Genomic DNA, 22,351 nt, shown 5'->3' on the forward strand with positions numbered 1-22,351 from the left:
CACCCTTGTTAAGCTCATTTAGAAAGTTATAGCCGTCAGACTTCATGATTATATGCTGTTATCACTGCTGATTGTTTCTTTATCACGTTGCGTTTCTTAACACTAAATGTTTGTGTTTGACGAAGCTAATCAGGCAAAGCAAGAGAAACCAGGGCTGACCTGACTGCTCACTAATTCTACCATCGATGACAATCCTTCAAAAGTAAACGAGGTGGAAGTATTGCTCACTTCTTCTGTAGCAGTGTCGATGAGTTAGCTCAAACTGATGTTCAACATTAGTAAATATATGAGGGAGCACATACACTATCAGTCAACACCTTCTCATTCAAGGGTTTGTATTTATTGTAATGATTGTAAACACTGTAGATTAATACTGAAGACATCAAAACTATGAAAGAACATATATGGAATTATTGAATGAACAAAGACGTGTTAAACAAAGCAGAATCTGTTTTATATTTTAGATTCTGTAAAGTAGCCCCCTTTTTCCTTCATGACAGCTTTGCACACTCTTGGTATTCTCTCAGTCTGCTTCATGAAGTGGTCTCCTGGAATGGTTTCTAATGAACATGAGCCTTGTCAAGAGTTCATTTGTAGAATGACTTGCCTTCTTAATGTGTTTGAGACCATCAGTTGTGTTGTTCAGAGGTAGGGTTAGTACACAATGGATAGCCCTATTTGACTACTGTTGTATGCAGGCCTGATGGTCGTACCTAAAGTCTCTAAAAGTAGTATGGGAGGTAGAACCTTCAGTTTTCAGACCCCTCTCCTTTGGAATCATCTACCAGTCAGGGTCCGGGAGGCAGACACCCTCTCTACTTTTAAGGGTAGGCTTCAAACTTTCCTTTTTGATAAAGCTTATAGTTAGAGCTGGATCAGGCTTGGACCAGATCTTAGTTATACTGCTATGGGCTTAGACTGCCGGGGGAACTGGCTCACTGACACACTGGGATCCTATCTCTCCCCCCTTCCCCCATCACTTACTTTAACTCTCCCTGTCCCATTAAAGTTACTAACCATAGACCTTTCTGGAGTCCCTGAGCTCCCTTGTCTCGTAGGTTCCTCTGAGCTGCCGTAGACGTCCTCCTGCTGTGGACGTTCCAGACTCCAGCTGATACGGACGTGCTGGACTCCAGCAGCAACAGCTACTACTACTCGTCTCATCACTATCACCGCTTTCCAGACCCAACTCGGTCGAGGCAGATGGCTGTCTAACATGAGTCTGGTTCTGCTCGAGGTTTCTGCCTGTTAAAGGAAGTTTTTCCTCTCTGCTGTAACTAGCTAAATACTGTGAGGTGTAATGCTCATGGTGGATTAAGGTGGGGTCAGACTGAGTCTTATCCTGTCTTGGTGTTGGGTCTCTGTTCATAATTTGACATAGAGTGGTCTAGACCTGCTCTGCTTGTAAAAGAGTCTTGAGATAACGTTTGTTGTGATTTGGCGCTATACAAATAAAGATTGATTGTATTGTAATCCAGATTATGGCAAAACCAGATTATTTCATAGTTTAATGTCTTCAGTTTTAAACTACAATGTTAAAATAATTAAAATAAATACAAACCATTGAATGAGAAGGTGTGTCCAAACTTTTGACTGGTAGTGTACTTCAGTATACTGATCATATGCTGCATGGGCTGACTCTGCCTCGGTTTTATTCCATATAAACACTTCATGATAACATCACATGATGATCACATTGAGGTGGAATAACACTGTCGACGCACAAGCAGATAAAAAATAAATATCTCAAACAATTCATTTCTGTATAAAGGAACATCTATGATTCGTACAACAAAACGACTTCATGTACAATCGAGGGGATAAATGCTGAGCATCTATTGCCTTGCCTCTAAGGACGATCATTGAGTGGCCCTTGAAGGAGAATCCACCGGGCCCTAAACCAGCTCTAAAGGGAAAGAAGTTAAATGCTTTCGCTCACAATAAGCATCTGTTAGTGTTCTGGTTGAGAGGTTATTCATAAGGCCAAAAAACATCCACGATCAATTCTGTGATGGATGTCAGATGTTTTGTTTTGCATGGCTACACGTCAAACTCAGACTTCTGAGTGAGCATTTCAAACAGTCACCAAACACTGATCTTTAAATAACAGCTGCTAACAATCCTAACGAATGGATATACAGGTCCTGCCTCGTGGGTACCAGGGGTTCTATACAATAAATATTCTGTACAAAGCGAGGGTGAAGACCTTATCCTCAGTACCAGGTCCAGTCCTTTAGCCTGCAGTCATAGCACCTTATTTGAAGTAGTTCAGCCCCGCCACCAAGAAGAACTTCTCGAGGAAGAGCTCCGAATCCAAGACTGCGATGTGGGCAGCACGTCCGATCAGGGTGTTGGCCGTGTTGGGTAAAGCGTGGAAAACATTCTGGCGGATCAGCCGGCACTCTTTAGCCTCCACGAGCGGCTGCAGGAGGTTGTTTATCATCTCAGTGTATACTGGGCCTTCAGGAGAACAATGAAGAGTTATATCAGGAACAAAGACGATGAAAACACTTCCTACAAATCATACTGAAATGAAACAACGATATACTACTTTGAGGATGTGTGGAACACCTTAAACACATTTGATTGGAGCTAGGAAATGAAAACAAAAATGAGAGGAGAGAAAGTTTTCTTGCATCAAGGCTGTGAAATGAATTTCACCTGGTAAGAGCTCGTACTCAGAGTGGAGGATGTGCGATGGGTCAGACAAACTGTTCTTCAATAAGCACAGAGAGTGTTTTCAATCCTTTCATTATCAAGTGGTTTTATTCTTTTTGAAATAACAGAAGCCAGAATGTCAGGGTCAACAGCAGGCTTCACATCCCAGATCTATAAGTACAGGTGCTCCACTTGTTCACCAGTCCTTTTTACTCCATATATACAAAAATAACTGCAATCCACACAGAGATTTCATATTTGAAAATTCAGACGACTCTGCCATCCCAGTCAGTTCAGCGGTGATGCTAACTACCTCATTTTAAATGTAAAGGAAACTCAGGAGACGATGCTAGACCCTCAGTCAGTGTGGGGTCATGGTCCACGTCTTAGTCACAGTGAAGACAAAGACTGTATTTTTATATGTGTTGTCTGACCCATGGCACCCCCTCCACTCTGAGTGGATCATCTCATACTGCATCATCTTGGGTCGCATCATGTTGGATTATATTCTATCATGTATCATATCACATCCTGTAATCCAATCATTTCATCTCATTTAGTATTATGTCATATAATTTTGTATCATATCATCTCGTATCTTATTCATTAATCCCGTTTCGTATGATGCTATTTTGTATGAACTTTGATTGCATCATCTATCGCTTCCTATAATCTCGTAACAAATAGTATCGTCTGGTCTCATCTTGTACCTCAACGTATCATTCCATATCATACTGTTTCGTATCATATGATCTCGTATCATATCATATGATCTCATATCATATGATCTCATATCATATGATCTCATATCATATGATCTCGTATTGTATGATCTCATATCATATCATATGATCTGATATATGATCTGATATCATATGATCTGATATTGTATGATCTTGTTTCATATCATATGACCTCAAATCATATGATCTCGTATTGTGTTGTATAATCTCGTATGGTATGACCTCATGTCATATTGTCTGCTCTCGTATCGTATCATCTCATACCGTATGATCTCATATCGTATCATATGATCCCATATCGTATGATCTCGGATCGTATTGTATGATCTTGGATCTTATGACCTCATATCATATCATATGATCTGATATCATATGAACTCGTATTGTATTGCATAATCTCGTGTGGTATGACCTCATATCATATCGTGTGATCTCGTATCGTATCATCTCATATCGTATGATGTCGTATCGTATCATCTCATATCGTATGATGTCGTATCGTATCGTCTCATATCGTATCATCTCATATCGTATGATCTCGTATCGTATTGTATGATCTTGTTTCTTATGACCTCATATCATATGATCTCATATTGTATGATCTTGTTTCATATCATATGACCTCAAATCATGTGATCTTAGATTGTATTGTATAATCTCGTATGGTATGACATCATATCATATTGTATTATCTCATATGTTATCATCTTGTATCGTATTGTATAATCTCGTATTGTATGATCTCGTATTGTATAATATCTTATTGTACGACCTCGTATTGTATAATATCCTATTGTATGATCTTGTATTGTATGATCCCGTATTGTATGATCTCGTATTGTATGATTTTGTATTGTATGATTTTGTATTGTATGATCTTTTATTGTATGATCTTGTATTGTATGATCTTGTATTGTATGATCTCGTATTGTATGATCTTGTATTGTATGATCTTGTATTGTATGATCTCGTATTGTATGATATCGTATTGAATGATCTTGTATTGTATGATCTTGTATTGTATGATCTCGTATTGTATAATCTTGTATTGTATGATCTTGTATTGTATGATCTTGTATTGTATGATCTCGTATTGTATGATCTTGTATTGTATGATCTTGTATTGTATGATCTCGTATTGTATGATCTCGTATTGTATGATCTTGTATTGTATGATCTTGTATCTTATGATCTTGTATTTTATGATCTCGTATTGTATGATCTTGTATTGTATGATCTTGTATTGTATGGTCTTGTATTGTATGGTCTTGTATTGTATGATCTTGTATTGTATGATCTCGTATTGTATGATCTCGTATTGTATGATCTTGTATTGTATGATCTCGTATTGTATGATCTTGTATTGTATGATCTTGTATTGTATGATCTCGTATTGTATGATCTTGTATTGTATGATCTTGTATTGTATGATCTTGTATTGTATGATCTTGTATTGTATGATCTCGTATTGTATGATCTTGTATTGTATGATCTCGTATTGTATGATCTTGTATTGTATGATCTCGTATTGTATGATCTTGTATTGTATGATCTTGTATTGTATGATCTCGTATTGTATGATCTTGTATTGTATGATCTTGTATTGTATGATCTTGTATTGTATGATCTTGTATTGTATGATCTCGTATTGTATGATCTTGTATTGTATGATCTTGTATTGTATGATCTCGTATTGTATGATCTTGTATTGTATGATCTTGTATTGTATGATTTCATATTGTACGATCTTGTTTTGTATGATCTTGTATTGTATGATCTCGTATTGTATGATCTTGTATTGTATGATCTTGTATTGTATGATCTTGTATTGTATAATCTTGTATTGTATGATCTCGTATTGTATGATCTTGTATTGTATGATCTTGTATTGTATGATCTTGTATTGTATGATCTTGTATTGTATGATCTTGTATTGTATGATTTCATATTGTATGATCTTGTATTGTATGATCTTGTATTGTATGATCTCGTATTGTATGATCTTGAATTGTATGATCTCGTATTGTATGATCTTGTATTGTATGATCTTGTATTGTATGATCTTGTATTGTATGATCTCGTATTGTATGATCTTGTATTGTATGATCTTGTATTGTATGATCTTGTATTGTATAATCTTGTATTGTATGATCTCGTATTGTATGATCTTGTATTGTATGATCTCGTATTGTATGATCTTGTATTGTATGATCTTGTATTGTATGATCTTGTATTGTATGATCTTGTATTGTATGATCTCGTATTGTATGATCTCGTATTGTATGATCTTGTATTGTATGATCTTGTATTGTATGATCTTGTATTGTATAATCTCGTATTGTATGATCTTGTATTGTATGATCTCGTATTGTATGATCTCGTATTGTATGATCTCGTATTGTATGATCTTGTATTGTATGATCTTGTATTGTATGATCTCGTATTGTATGATCTCGTATTGTATGATCTCGTATTGTATGATCTTGTATTGTATGATCTTGTATTGTATGATCTTGTATTGTATGATCTTGCATTGTATGATCTTGTATTGTATAATCTCGTATTGTATGATCTTGTATTGTATGATCTCGTATTGTATGATCTCGTATTGTATGATCTCGTATTGTATGATCTTGTATTGTATGATCTTGTATTGTATGATCTCGTATTGTATGATCTCGTATTGTATGATCTCGTATTGTATGATCTTGTATTGTATGATCTTGTATTGTATGATCTCGTATTGTATGATCTTGTATTGTATGATCTTGTATTGTATGATCTTGTATTGTATGATTTCATATTGTACGATCTTGTATTGTATGATCTCGTATTGTATGATCTTGTATTGTATGATCTTGTATTGTATGCTCTTGTATTGTATAATCTTGTATTGTATGATCTCGTATTGTATGATCTTGTATTGTATGATCTTGTATTGTATGATCTTGTATTGTATGATCTTGTATTGTATGATCTTGTATTGTATGATCTTGTATTGTATGATCTTGTATTGTATGATCTTGTATTGTATGATCTCGTATTGTATGATCTTGAATTGTATGATCTCGTATTGTATGATCTTGTATTGTATGATCTTGTATTGTATGATCTTGTATTGTATGATCTCGTATTGTATGATCTTGTATTGTATGATCTTGTATTGTATGATCTTGTATTGTATAATCTTGTATTGTATGATCTCGTATTGTATGATCTTGTATTGTATGATCTCGTATTGTATGATCTTGTATTGTATGATCTTGTATTGTATGATCTCGTATTGTATGATCTCGTATTGTATGATCTCGTATTGTATGATCTTGTATTGTATGATCTTGTATTGTATGATCTTGTATTGTATGATCTTGTATTGTATGATCTTGTATTGTATAATCTCGTATTGTATGATCTTGTATTGTATGATCTCGTATTGTATGATCTCGTATTGTATGATCTCGCATTGTATGATCTTGTATTGTATGATCTTGTATTGTATGATCTCGTATTGTATGATCTCGTATTGTATGATCTTGTATTGTATGATCTTGTATTGTATGATCTTGTATTGTATGATCTCGTATTGTATGATCTTGTATTGTATGATCTTGTATTGTATGATTTCATATTGTACGATCTTGTTTTGTATGATCTTGTATTGTATGATCTCGTATTGTATGATCTTGAATTGTATGATCTCGTATTGTATGATCTTGTATTGTATGATCTTGTATTGTATGATCTTGTATTGTATGATCTCGTATTGTATGATCTTGTATTGTATGATCTTGTATTGTATGATCTTGTACTGTATAATCTTGTATTGTATGATCTCGTATTGTATGATCTTGTATTGTATGATCTCGTATTGTATGATCTTGTATTGTATGATCTCGTATTGTATGATCTTGTATTGTATGATCTCGTATTGTATGATCTCGTATTGTATGATCTTGTATTGTATGATCTCGTATTGTATGATCTCGTATTGTATGATCTTGTATTGTATGATCTTGTATTGTATGATCTTGTATTGTATGATCTCGTATTGTATGATCTTGTATTGTATGATCTCGTATTGTATGATCTCGTATTGTATGATCTCGTATTGTATGATCTCGTATTGTATGATCTTGTATTGTATGATCTCGTATTGTATGATCTCGTATTGTATGATATCGTATTGTATGATCTCGTATTGTATCATATGATCTCGTACTGTATCATATGATCTCATATCATATGATCTCGTATTGTATTGTTTAATCTTGTATGGTATGACCTCATATCATACTGTATGATCTTGTATCGTATCATATGATCTCATATATTATGACCTCATATCATATCTTATGATATTGTATTGTATCTGATGATCTTGTATTGTATCTTATGATCTTGTTTTGTATCGTATTGTATCGTATCATATCGTCTCGTCTTGTATTGTATTATCTTGTATTGTATTGTAATTTGTGGTATCTTATGATCTCGTATTGTATCGTATCATATCATCTCGTCTTGTATTGTATGATCTTGTATTGTATTGTTTGATCTTGTATTGTATTGTAATTTGTCGTATCTTATGATCTCATATTTTATCGTATTATATCGTATCATCTTGTATCGTATGATCTCATATCTTATGATCTCTTATTGTATTGTTTCATCTTGTATTGTATTGTATGGTCATGCATTGTATCAAATCATATGCTCTTGTATGGTATGGTATGATCTTGTATGGTATGGTTTAAAGTGAAACAGAATTACAGGAGCAAAGGGGAAATTGATGCTAGAAAGAACAAACTACTCTCCCATTCTTCCTAGCTCATTTTTTCTCACACCAGGAAAGCTAAACTCTTCATTTCAACTTAATTCTGACATTTCAACTTTACTCTTGACATTTCAACTATAATCATGACATTTTCACTTAATCTCTAAATGCAGATTAAAAGAAAACCTCTCCTGATTTTCTTTTTTTATTGCTTGGGTTGGATCCCATATTATTTAATCTTATTTCTATCACTTTTAATTTACTCCTGACATTTGGATTGATACAAGACATCTGGGCTTTATTCTCCTAATACATATGAAGATAGTTATTAATCTATGCTAGTTAATTTATGTTCTTTAAAGGTGACATATTACGCTTTTTTCATCAATATATATTGGTCTAAGAGGTCCCCAAAACATGTCTTTAAAGTTTATGCTCAAAAAAACACTTTGAAAACAGATTTTGGTCTGACTGAAAAACCCTCTTCTTCAGTCCTCATCAGAACACTCTGTTTTCTCTCTGACCACGCCCCCTCAGGAAGTGGATGTGCCTCAGCTCTCCAGCACGTTGATCTAATGTTTACATGTTGGCTGAATATACACGGCTGCTCATAGATCGCGTTACTTCAACCCTCTGAATCTGATCCAGAATCTGATCCTGACGGAGAGGCGCCTGTAGCAGGACCTTTCTGAATGATTGGTCACAGATTTAGTGTTTCTTGTTGTTTAATTTATCAGTATGTCGAGGTATGTCTTGGTACACAGCTACGAGCGTAGCTATGTGGCTATGCTAACTAGCGCTAGCACTTATCCATGATAAATAAAAATCATCCACTAGATCTTCAAATCTGCAGACGTGGGGAGTAAAACCGACCTCTGCCAGAAAGGCAGCGGGACCTTTTCTGAAGGATTGGTCACAGATTCTGTGTTACTTGTTGTTTGATTTGCAAGCACGTAGACGTGTGTCTTAGTACACAGCTGCAGCTACGACATGTAGCTATGTAGCTATGCTAACTAGCGCTAGCACTTATCCATGATAAATAAAAATCATCCACTAGATCTTCAAATCTGCAGACGTGGGGAGTAAAACCGACCTTTGTGTTTATTAAGACAGCCTACAACTAGCATGCCTCCCTCCTAAGCTCCTTGTTAGCACACATTTGTGCAGGTAATAGAAAACAGAGGAGGGGTTGAGTTGTATTTTATACAGTCTATGGGCTGAACAAGCTCCGAGCTCTGACTCCGTGACAGACCGGATATTGTTGTGACGTAACAAAAACACGGAAGTCTGAAACGGCTGGTTTCACACACATTTACAGAAAGGTGGAGAAATCAGAACAGGGGCAGAATGGATTTTTTTCATTCTCGGGGGGTTTGTAGACATGCCAGGGACACATGTTTCAGGTAGAGAACCATTAAAAAGTCAATTTTGCATGATGTGTCACCTTTAAAGTTGTTGTCAGGAAGCAATCTACAAATGATCTTTTCTCAAATCAACAATTCTGAATTGAAACAAGTATCGCACAACATCAAGAAAAGAATGAACACAGTCACGTATTTCATTAGAGCAGGAATAACCATCCAGAGAGGAGAGACAAACTGATCTCTACTTTCAGTTTACACGCTGTATTTAGAAATCAGGGGAAAATTGAATCCAAATGTGCATAACTAAAATCAATATCATGAATACAATGCTTAAATTACAGTGAAAATAAAGAGAATAGCTCTTTCTCCCCAAACATTACATGTTCTAAAATAAAGAAAAAAGACAAACATCCATTAAGCACTCCTCTGACCTGTGGTCCTGTCTTTAAGAGCAGTTTTGCACATCTCAATTCTGGCAGAGTGGAAAGGAACATAACGGTCCTGTGGAGACGCCACCAACACCACGTTCTTGAAGAACTGGAGCCCTAAAAGGACACAAAATAAACGCATAAACAAGACGTGACAGTGTGTGTGTGTGTGTGTGTGAGTGTATGAGTGTGTGTGTGTGTGTGTGAGTGTGCGTTGTGTGTGAACGAGAGAGGAGTAGAAAGAGGAAGACAGACGAACGGGGTGAATTGGTTGTAAAACGCAAAGTACAATCACAAAGTACAATGACAGGCTTGATACGATAAAACAGCATTTTTTTCTCAAGTCTGCTGTCAGTGTGCTTTTAAGAGAGTGCACTGGTGGGTTCCCAATGACAGGGTTTGGATCATTTTGTCAGCCTGCCACAGGGCTGGAGGGGTAAAAAGTGTTTTCAGGCTTATCTTCTTGGAGCCTGTGTGACAAACGACTGCTTTGTTCCACTCACACAGTGGGGAGGCCTCTCACAGGCCTCTCACAGCTCGCTGGCAGGGCTCGCTCGCAGTTTGAGAGCTAGCGAGCTGACACACAGAAATTTGACGAAAACGACAAGATGACAACATTTTCATGAATATTTGAATAGGCTATCTTTCAAGGAAAATTCTGTAAAGAGAGCGAGTCAATAAAGTGTCTTTGTTTTCAAATCCATCCGCTTTCAATGCGTACCTGGTTTCTGGCTCAGGAGATAGAGGAATGTTTTCCGTGGATCGACGTGATCTCTGAAGGTGAGCTGCAGTAAGGATCCGGATTTCTTCAGCTTCTGCATTAACCAAAGACCTAAGCAACACACAAATACACACACACACAGACAATAAGATAATCAGAGACCCTGCTTTTGAGGCAGCCAGCATTGAAACAGTATGGATGGTATTCTCTTTTAAGTTTTTTATTGAGTTTTCCATAGACTTTACCATAATACATTTTACTCTTAGCACACATTGCTGGTAAACAAATACAAAAAAAAAACATAGAACAGCTGCACTGGAAAAAAATGTCCCTCCAAATACAAGAAAAAAACGTATTTCAAGGTACTTTTACCTTGAAATAAGCAAAAAAAAATCTGCCAATAGAACAAGTGAAAATTTGCTTGGTAGGATTTCTTAAAATAAGAAATAATATTTAGAAAACTGATCTTTAAATTAGCAGGGAAAACTCTTCTTAGTAATATTTGACCAGTATTTTAAAGCTGAGTGTCTCAGAATAAGACAGGAATGATAACAATTAGTATTTTTTCACCCAAAAAAACATTTCATGTCAACTTCTTCATTTGAGATATATTCACCTTAATTTGAGTTGTATTATAGCAGCACTTCTCTAGGTTTAAGACCATCTTGTACTTGAAATAAGGTGACAAAGTTTAATTTGAGCATTTTGAGATATAATGTCTTCTCACAGTGAGCTGGATATATTAATATTCAGTCATGTTGTTTTTTAGGATAAGACAGCTATGCTCTAAAGTAGGTGTTTCATTGTGTGCATGTAGTTTGAGGATGTATATTTTGATCTGATTTAGAAGAAACAGTGCCTGAAAACTGTAACCCTTAAAAACAACTACTTTTCTTTCTTTCTTTCTTTCTTTCTTTCTTTCTTTCTTTCTTTCTTTCTTTCTTTCTTTCTTTCTTTCTTTCTTTTATCAATGGAGCTGTTTTCTGATAGATTCTACAATAAAATGCATTTACTTAAATCAAGTAAAGTGTTTGTCTTAAATCAAGATTATCCATCTTCTACAAATAAGATCTCAGCTTGAAAATGTCTGAAATGTAAAATAAACCTTGTTTTTTCTAAATTACAACTCAAAACAAGATCATTTCAAGATTGTTTGACTTAACAAGATATTTAAGATGTCTTAAAACAAGTCCCTCTATCTCGCTCAAATGTTACTTGTTAAGTAAATTTATCTTAAATCAAGTGGGAGAAGAATTTTGACTAAAAATGAGACAATTTCACTTGGTAAGACTTTGGAGTTTTTGCAGTGTGCTGCAGTATTTCAGGTTGCCATTCCCCTTCCATGCCCCCCCCTATCCCACCCCAGCCCTCCATCCAACTCCTTACATAATGTGTAAGTAAGCAAAAGGGAAAGCAAGATAATACATTAATAAGAAATAAATAAATAACAATAAGAAATAAACACAAAACAAAACAAAAAATTGGAAATGAAATTGAAATTAAATTTGGAAAAAGAGAAAATTGTGACATCCATTCTTCTGCTCTGCTATTGTTAATGTCTATTCAGAGTGACTTGTAAGCTGTCATAATATTCTAAAAAGGGGGTCCAAGTCTTACTAAAATTGTGCAAAGAGCCTTTCAAGGTGTATTTTATTCTTTCAAGTTTATGAAAATGCATGGTGTCTCTAATTTATGTAGGGTTTAACAATTTTATTACCTACCTTTTAATATAATATTGATTTAAATGTTGCTTTATTATTTTAGTAATTTTAACTGTTATCTTATTCTATTTTTATGTATTTATTCATTCATTTATTTAATTTTATTTATCTACACAGTTTTATTGATATTTTTCAGCCTTAGTTTTATTTTTCAACTCTTATCCTTACCTTTTAAATCTATTTATTTTAACTATTTTTATTCTTAATTTTGATGCTTTAACTTATTTTAATTACACATATTTTATTTTGGTGTGCATTGGTCTCTATTTTATTTTATTTTTATGTTGTTCTTATTTTTAATTTGTATTTTTATTAGTTTTATTATTATCATTATTATTATCTTCCACTAAAATGTCTTAGCATTGTTTCATTTCTGCTTCTTTCTTGTTTTCAATCGCTGTAAAGCACTTTGGGTTGCATTTTATTTGTATGAAAGGTGCTATATAAATAAAGCTTGATTGATTGATTGATCTAATCCATCTAGTGAAGCTGGGAGGTGATTACGCTTTCCAGGAAAGAAGTATGAGACGCCTGGCTATTAAGGAGGTGAACCAAGCCGCAACCTCTCAAAATATGAAGCCCATGTGGAAGTGTTATAAACTGCAATTCATCGAGAATCCACTTGAGGCTGGCTGCAGAAACACCAGAAACCACATACACACCCATTCAAAGAAGAGGCTCTTTACAGCAGAAATAAACATGTTTACAGCCTGGTTCAAAAAACTAGTTTAGTCTGGATAGCTAATCTCTCTATCTGCACACACTGTACGGGGGTGAATTTTTTTCTAACCTGACAGTTCAGACTTGACTCCTGGACGGGAACACATAGCTGTTGGCTAAGAGGCTCAAACTCCGCCTCTTTACGTCACACTATGCCTGGTTGAGTTCTGCATTTCCAATATGGCTGCTGCCGCCGATTGGCTTCAAAACAGCTCTCAGGAACAGATGGGTGACGTCACAGATACTACATCCATATTTTATACAGTCTATGAGGTGTACGCTATCATGCTACTACATGATCGTTTCTTTTAAGTAAAGGGATCTCTTTGCTATATCCAAGTAGGGTACACATGGGATTGGGAATGATATCAATTTGAAACATCTTAGTACATGCACCACAAATGCCTGACCAAAATGTTTAAGTCTTGGACAGGACCAGAACATGTGCATACGGTCTGCAGGTTGGCCTCGACAATGAAGACATGAAGGGTCTGTGTTAGGTCATATTAGGTATGATTTTAAAATGATTTCACTAGTTTTTAATGCACTGCATGGCTTTGCACCAGACTACATATCAGATATGGTTTTAGTGTATAAACCAGGAAGGCCTCTCAGATCCTCCGGCTCCTCTCCTTTAGCTGTTCCTAAGAGCAGAACAGAAACATTTGGTGACACTGCTTTCAGCCACGACTCTCCTAAACTATGGAACAGCCTGCCAGATATTTATTGATTTTAATTTTGTTTTTTTTATTATTTTATCAATTTTAACTGTTTATTTATTTATTTATTTTAATTTATCTACTCAGTTTTATTGATATTTTTAGCGTTAATTTTATTTTCAACTCTTATCCTTACCCTTTAAAATTATTTAATTTAACTATTTATATTCTTGTTATTAATCTGACGCTTTAACTTATCTTAATTACACATATTTTATTTTATATACTCTATTGTTGTCAGTGTGCATTAGTCTCTATTTTAATGCCATTTTTGTTTTTAATTTGTCTTGCCATTATTTTATTTCTGCTTCTTTCTTGTTTTCAATCGCTGTACGAAAGGTGCATTATAAATAAAGCTTAATTGATTGATTGATTGAATATAGCCACCAGCCTTGCCCTGGTCAAGTGTACCCTCAGCACACACACCCTGAGCTGTATCAGGGGGGAGGAGGTATTTATTAGTTTAAGCACAGCCTCCCATTGTTTAGCTATCATTTCTTTACCAAAGTCAGTTTCCCAAAGTCTCTTGATATCCTGAAGTAAGTGAGGATGGATGATATTCTTAGATAAAAGACTGTCTGATGCTGCTGAGGAGCAAAAAGGATGGAAACCCAGCGAAATGCAGAAGTGTCAATACAGCACGTCTGCAGTGTGCGGTGGCCTCACCTGTGCTGACCAGTGTGCTGTTGTTGTACAGCGTTCCCAAGTGTGGGCCTGACAGCGAGAGGAAAGTGTGCAGTTTGGGCAAATAGCAGCGGAAGCGAGGCCTCGTCAGCACAGAGCGGATGATGATGTTCCCCAGAGAGTGGCCGATGAAGCTGTCGGCCGAAGACAAACAACTTTCAGAGAGAAAAACTGGCAACTTGAGTGGGTGGCAGGAAACACAGCGCCTCCAACGCTGCTGACCCACAGTACAGGACACTGTGCAACATCTTATTTTAGCCTCCTCTGTGAGCAAACGGACTCCTAACTACGGCTATTTGCTGATTTTAGCTGCTGCAGTCGTGATTACAGAAAATCCATGAACATGTTTAATGTTCAAACTTTCTCAAAGGCAATGATATCTTAATGATGCTAACATAGAGGACAGACCATACACATTAAAAGCACCATCCCAGCAGCAGTGGGAAATTTGAGATTCATGAAGCTATGTCTGTCACTTGGTTTAATTACTGTTCTGTTACAGCTCTACCCAAAATCCCTGGTTGCCATGTCTGCTGCTTCTCATCTGTCTCCTCCCAGACTAAATATAGAAGTAATGTGGAAAGAACCAGATGCTGTTGTGGCACTCCATTGCTTTTGTCTTTGATACTTACTCTCTGGAGAACGGGAAAGAAAGTTAACAAACTTGGGTGGAAACTCTTACAAAAAAATAAATTGGCACATTGAGGGCAATTAAGCGGGAAGATGAATAGCTTAATTTCAACGGAGCTCGGCAACACAATGCTGAATGGAGGAGTGCAGTCTATCATGTGAAAGTCAGACGCTTTTTGGCACTGTATGATAAGAGCTGTTCATCCATTTATGCCATATATTTGTTTTCAGTCAATATATTTCCATAAAACAGCGATTCTCACAAGTGAAGGCACTTAAGCTGTGTCCTTGTGTTTCTGTTCAGTCTCTGCTGCCATCTACTGACCGAAGACAATCCTGCTCCGGCTCATGATTGCTCCTGATTTGACTTACCCTCAAATAATCAATCAAAATCAATCAAAAGCAGAGTTGTCAGTGGTATGAATGTTTTACAGTATAAGATCTGAGTAACTAACCTTATCCTGCCAATGGTGAGATTGTACAGCTGGATATGCTGAATGATCTCATCCAACAACCTGTCCGTCATGGTGTCGAAATCTGCAAACGTGTCAATCTGAGACGGCAAAGAAAAGCACAGCTGTCAGCGCTCTACAAATTGCTTTGCAGCTTCTGTAGGAAATGTGACTGCACATTTTTTTTTATCAGTGTGATCCCATCGCTGTCGTCTGCAAATGTGCAAATGTACCTGGTTCCTCTCAGACATGAGGAAGTCCAGCCTGGAGCCAGGCAGTCCGAGCTCGATGAATGTTTTCACCAGCCGTAGGTCCGCGCTGTTTCCTGAAAGCAGAGGTAAAGATAGAGTTCGACAATACGTTTCAATGAATCCTGAGACTGTGTGGTATTAAGTGACACTTCTAGTGGGACGGAAACACTGCAAGATACTGTATTACATTAACAGACAGGACATTTCAAAGGACAGGTGGATGGATGAGTTTCAGAGCTTGACTGATGCAAGATTTTTGACCAATACTGATGTGTTGTACACCAGGGGTTCCACAACTTTTCAGCCCGCAACCCCCAAAATAAAGGTGCCAAAGACTCGTGACCCCCACTGTCCCTCAAAGTGATTTAATGTGGCTTCATTTAGCTGGTCTGCAGAAAATGACCCTACCTATATGAGCATGTGTCTGTGTTTCCTGTGCTGTTATGAATTAACCTGCTGCTACTCATGCTTTTGATTATTAACTGTTCACTAAACCTAAACTTAGGAGTCATCTGGAAACAAAGAAAGACAGAAAAATCATTAGATTTTCTATTTTCAAGGTTTTATTTCAAGTTTAGCTACGATTTTTGTCGATAATTTTACTATAATGGGTTAAATGTACTATTTTTAGATATTTAAAAAAAAAAGAAAATTCTTTAAGACATCTCTTGACCCCCCATTTGGGTCTCGTGAACCCCCCAGGGGGTCCCAACCCACACTTTTGGAACCCCTGATCTAGCAGGATAAATATTTTTAATTAAACTACAACTTTATTATCTGCATTTTTAAAAAAAATTATGTTTTATTTAAGTTATTGTATACACATTATTTTATACCACAGCATTACGAGTGGCACATAAGATAAGATAAGATAAGATAAGGATAAGATAAGATATTACTTTATTGATCCCCTTATTGAAGTTTCAATAAGTACAAAATAAAATAAAATAAAATAAAATAAAATAAAATAAAATAAAATAAAAATGAGTAAAATAAAATAGATAAATAATGCTAGAATAAAATTTATATATATATACAATGTTACAAATGGAATTTAAATTAAATAGCAGTAATTACAGGCAGTATTAAAAAATGTTTCAGTAGTGACAGGTTGACATGGTGTGATTATGGTTGGTAATGACAAATTAAGCAATACATAGAAATAATATTTGTATGTTATATGACCATGAGTTGTAGTTAGAATAATAATGTAATATAACATAATATAATATAGCAAGATAATTATATAATACAGTATATTATACATTATAATGCCAGCAGCAACATTCAGCAACATTCAGCTGTGAGCAATATTTTCATGGTGTTACTTTAACTGTCAAATAAATGCATTTAAAAGTAAAATATATAATGTTTGCAACTATAAGTAGACTAGCAGAAGATAGGAATATTAGTTTTTCCGTCGTACATTGGTAATTCTAACTACTCTGCGCTTCTTTAAATACTTTATTATTATTATTTAATCTTATTATCATTATTTGTTAGTTCAATTTAATCCAATTTAATTTAATTTAATATTATTTTATCTTATTTTATTTATTTCTATTTATATCTTATTTTATTCATTTTCTATTAATATTTGACTTTCTTACATACTATTTATAAGAGCTCTGTAATAATAATAATAATAATAATGCATTTTATTTATAGGCGCCTTTCTTGGCACTCAAGGTCACCTTACAACATTAAAAACAAACAGAGTTTAAATAACAAACAGTTAATAAATCACAATTTAAAAAGTTTGAAGTGAATGGACAGAGGAGTTGTGGTCAGATGGAGTAAGCCAGTTTAAACAGATGGGTTTTGAGTTTGGATTTAAAATGTGGGAGTGAGTCAGTGTTACGGAGGTCAGGTGGGAGAGAGTTCCAGAGCTGGGGAGCAGAGCGGCTGAAGGCTCTGCTCCCCATGGTAACAAGGCGAGCAGGGGGGACAGTGAGGTGGATGGAGGAGGAGGATCTGAGGGTGCGGACGGGTGTGGCAGTATGGAGGAGGTCAGAGAGATATGGAGGGGCGAGGTTGTGTATGGATTTGAAGGTGAGGAGAAGTCTTTTGTAGTTCCGAATTTCCCTCCCTGGGATAAATAAAGTATGTCTCATTCTGATTCTGATTCATGGTGGCTGATGAAGTCAGTTTTTGAGCTAGATTAAAAAATAATTGTCTAGACCTGCTCTGCGTCATGTCTGCTACATGTTGCAGACAGTGTTTAAGTGTTAAAAACACCTCTATCTATCACCACCTCTGACAGACAAAATACAAAATGACACAATCTTATTTCTGTGCATTGCGCCTCTGATCAAGCGAACAGGAAGACTGAGCTGCACGTTGACCCACCATCAAGCCCGTGGACGCAAACCACAAGGTGTATGCCATCATCAAACTCCTCGTCGTCCTCCTCGGGGGGAAAGTAGGGCAGGTCCGACGCCAGGAGAGGAAGGTCGCTGTACAAGCTGGCCTGAAAGCTCAGCTCCCTGAACAGCTCCTCTTTGGCTTTGTAGAAACTGGAGGAAAGGAAATGACATTTGGAAACAAAAAAACAAGACATTATGTTCTGTGTGTGAGAAATAAACTGACTGAATGTGCAAAGATAAGCGTTGTGTACAACCTGGAGTACGCACACACACACACACACACACGCACACACACACACACAAAGGTAAAATGCTGATAAAAAAATAATTTCAGAAGAAAGTGGTTCTTTCAAAGGTAAATCACTCCCACTGGTAAAAATAGAGAGAAAACTGTCTTGCATTTTTCTACGTGATTAATTTTTCACTTCTAAGGTTTACAAACAAAAGTCCCACAGACTCACAAGTCCATCATCTAAGTTTTATTACCCTGTCATCCAGCCAGGTTGCAGATTTTGGCAGTGCAGGAGTCAAAACAAATCCGATTCCAATTCCTGTACTCCCAGCTAATCATGATGGATTTTTCTGCACTCTTTGATGTGATTTAATACACCCAGGAGGCATTTCACCTCATCTTGACTTCCTCGCTTGAAATTTGCCCTCACTTCGTTTTGATATGCTCAGCTTTCCAAGCATGAGTAACTGCCAGCTTCTGCACCAGATGCCATCCGTCGTCTGCGAACACCCTATAAATCCTCATGTTTTTGGCCTTCTTTCCTGTAGTTTCTGCGGATTATAATCTCATTCCAAGAAAGTTTTCCTTGGAAGAGGGCTTGCATTTTTATGATGCATTTTCCACTCGTGCCCAAATAAGACAAATATTATTTTCACGTGTCTGAACACAAAATATCAACGCATTTAAGCAAAGTCTAAAGGTTCTACAGAAATGACAAATGCAGCTCATGTTCTCTTTTTAAACTGTACATTTTTAAACTTAGGGGATAAACTTTGTCATTATTTTAAAAAAGAAAGGCCGGTTTCTTTAGCCTAAAAGGGCTAACGGTAGGTATACTGTTCCAGGGGCGTCGCCAGGAATTCTGGACCCCCTGAGAATATATCTCAGTAGGTCCCATCACCACAGCCAACGCTACAAAATATAACATTGCTGCTATAATACTGGTTTATTCGCATTAAACAAAAATATATGCTTAAAACTATCCTGGTTAACTGACAACTGAAATCTAAGCTACATATCAATATGTAGATTTTTTTTTAACATTTCTCCAAGTGTAACTGCACAGTATTGACTTTCAGACTGTCCACGTCTTTAACCCTCCTGTTATGTTCGTTTCTTAGAGACAGCAATAATGTTCGTGGGTCAACTTGACCTGGAGCATATTTAATGTCAGAACGAAACACCTAGAGTCAGAAGGAAACATGGTGAAGCAGCGTTTAGTCATTATGCTCCACATATCTGGAACACACTCCCTGAAAGCTGCAGGTCTGCTCCAACTCTCACCTCTTTTAAATCAAAGACTAAGACTTTTTTATATGCCACTGCCTTCCTATCTTAGATTATTTTGACTCGCTTTAAATTAAAATTTTAATGTAATTTTTAATATATTTCTAATTTTCCTTTTCTTTTCTGTTTTATCATATTTGTCATTTTAATTGTGTTCTTTTATGCTTGTCTGAATGTCTCCAATGCTTTTAATGTTTTAATGTAAAGCACATTGAGTTGCCCTCGTGTATGAAATGCGCTATACAAATAAAGCTGCCTTGCCTTGCCTTGCCTAATGATCAAAAAGTGTCCAAACCCCCAAAAATCCCAATAAATATTTTTTACATCTCATTATTAACTCCATTACTAACTATTTAAATTAATATTTAGTGCAATGGTGTTCTTTAACTCTCACAGATCATATTTCAAAGAGGATAACTCAGGCGTTTTTTATAAAAAATCATGTTAAAACTTTTCAAATGTACATTGAAAAGTCCTAAATATAAATACAATTGTTTCACATGATATAGATTTTTGTTTACTCTATTTCACTTTTTGATTATTATTATTTTTTTATGAAGTAAAGTTGATAAATTAACACAAGACACCTCTTCTGTCACATGCTGCGCAGATTTTGATGCTGTATTTAGCTGGTTTGGAAGGAATATATTGCCTAAGATGAAAGGAACCTCTGAATGTCACTAGCCTTTCATCCACTGTGACATTAGAAATGCAAAATAATACTTTTAATATCTTTTTTTAGATTTTTTTTAACTTTAAAATGGGTCAATTTGAGAGAGACTCCCCTTTTTCCAAGAAAGTAATTCTGAATGTTTGTTTATTTATTCAGAAAGTTTTAGTTATCTTATTGCAGTAATGAAACAAAAGAAAAGCGAAGTAGAAAACACATTTTATTTCAGGCCCATTAAGGCCCCCCCACTCCCTACTTGGGCCCTAGGTCAGGGGTGTCAAACATACGGCCCGTGGGCCAAAACCGGCCCACCAGAGGTTCAAATCCGGCCCGCGGGATGATTTTGCAAAGTGAAAAATTGAAGAGAAGACATTTACTTTCATTTTTCAATAAAAGTACTATTTCAAATTTGTTTTTTACCTATGAGGAGGAAAAATAATATTTGCAGTTTGCATAATCTGGAAATCTGAATTTCATAGAATTTTTAGAGTGCTTCAAGATCCAACACTAAAGTTTGTGTATATGTAGAAGCGGTGGATCCACTATTTTTGGGAAGGAGTCTCATATCTTACATGTGCTTACCATACATGTGGGTGCGTCATAGGTGCGCTCCTTCACTACTAACACAAGCACTACTGTGTCAGGTGACTGGGAGAATTATGGCCAAGCTGTTGTCTCTATGTATTCTTGTACTGTACACCTTCTTGTGGCTGCTGTAACTCCATGCATTTCCCCATTGTGGGACGAACAAAAGAGTATCTTATCTTATCTTAAACCTGTGTGCTTGTTGTGTCTGCAGCAGGTTTCAGTCCTTAAGAATATCATGTTCGGCCCGACTATGAGACTCATCATGGCGAAAAATACAATAGGTGTTTTTGTAGAAAGGTAGTTCATTAAATGTGAAAATGTGTGGAATGTACTTGTACTTTTTTGCGCCAAAACAAAAGGAAAAATGTGGAGTTGTCGTTATTTATAGGGTTATTATGTTATGATTTTACTGATCCGGCCCACTTCAGGTCATCTCGGGCTGTATGTGGCCCCTGAACTGAAATGAGTTTGACACCCCTGCCCTAGGTAGTCCCACTTTTCCCCCCACTATGACGCCCCTGTATTGTTCTATTGGACACACTAACTAAAACTTGCACTTAAAGCTGATAATTAGCTTATACATCTAAACACTGAATTTGTCTGCAGCTCAGTTGAAGCTGTTTGTGGTGCTATCGCTGACTAGCTGTTTTGCTGTCTGGTTGTAGCTGCCAACATCAGCACTTCTCCCCAGGCAGATATTTGAGCAGTAGCTTGTTCAGCAAGCTAATGTACAACTTAAGACATGTGTCCGTGCTTGTAGATAAAAAGGAGACATTAGCTAGGGAGCTAATGTGGGCTGCAGTTCAAAGACTCTGGCTCTGTTTGTGATGTGAAGCCAGCGGTTGTCTGGCTGTTAGTCAGTCAGTGCTGAAAGGGATATAATGGCATTGTGCCTGTTCAACAAAAGACTTCTTTATTTCTGCAGTTTTTCAGGGGACAGCATGAAGTCTGATTTAAAAAGCAGAATGATTGTAAAACAAAAAGTGACACATTTTGAATGAATCTGATGAAGCTTAAAACGCAATTCAAGCATAGTTTGCTGTGAGCTCATACTAGAGGCGTTTTTCGACCAGAGGAACTTTACCCCAGAACTATGTGCGTTTCGACCGGTGGACCCAGGGTCTAAATTTAGTTCAGGGGTCGTTAATCTCCCCCATGAAAAGCCTCTGCTAGGGCGGTTGTACTTTTCAAAGGTCCCGGGACTTTTGGGGGACAGGGCCTGCAATGCTGAACGTGTCTGATTGGTAGATTAACAGCAGTGTTTTAATCCGCCCACCATCCACAATAACATCACACACATCTGTGATTCACTTGATTTCTCTTTCTTTCATTAGTTTTGATTTGTT

At 36.3% G+C, this 22,351-nt stretch overlaps 1 protein-coding gene across 1 annotated transcript in view; it reads right to left on the minus strand.

The window, feature by feature from the left end:
• Positions 1 to 1,635: 1,635 nt before the first annotated feature.
• fam135b (family with sequence similarity 135 member B) overlaps positions 1,636 to 22,351 on the minus strand; it is a 106,222-nt gene continuing 85,506 nt past the window's right edge. The window contains exons 14-20 of the mRNA XM_034704706.1: positions 18,212 to 18,378; positions 15,845 to 15,936; positions 15,615 to 15,712; positions 14,512 to 14,663; positions 10,686 to 10,796; positions 9,968 to 10,081; positions 1,636 to 2,460 (exon numbers count right to left, since the gene is read on the minus strand). Coding sequence (XP_034560597.1) covers positions 2,255 to 2,460; positions 9,968 to 10,081; positions 10,686 to 10,796; positions 14,512 to 14,663; positions 15,615 to 15,712; positions 15,845 to 15,936; positions 18,212 to 18,378 — 940 coding nt within the window. The 3' untranslated portion in view covers positions 1,636 to 2,254. The remainder of the gene's footprint in view (positions 2,461 to 9,967; positions 10,082 to 10,685; positions 10,797 to 14,511; positions 14,664 to 15,614; positions 15,713 to 15,844; positions 15,937 to 18,211; positions 18,379 to 22,351) is intronic.

This window comes from Notolabrus celidotus, chromosome 16 (genome assembly GCF_009762535.1).
Source record: "Notolabrus celidotus isolate fNotCel1 chromosome 16, fNotCel1.pri, whole genome shotgun sequence".
Classification (NCBI taxonomy): domain Eukaryota; kingdom Metazoa; phylum Chordata; class Actinopteri; order Labriformes; family Labridae; genus Notolabrus; species Notolabrus celidotus.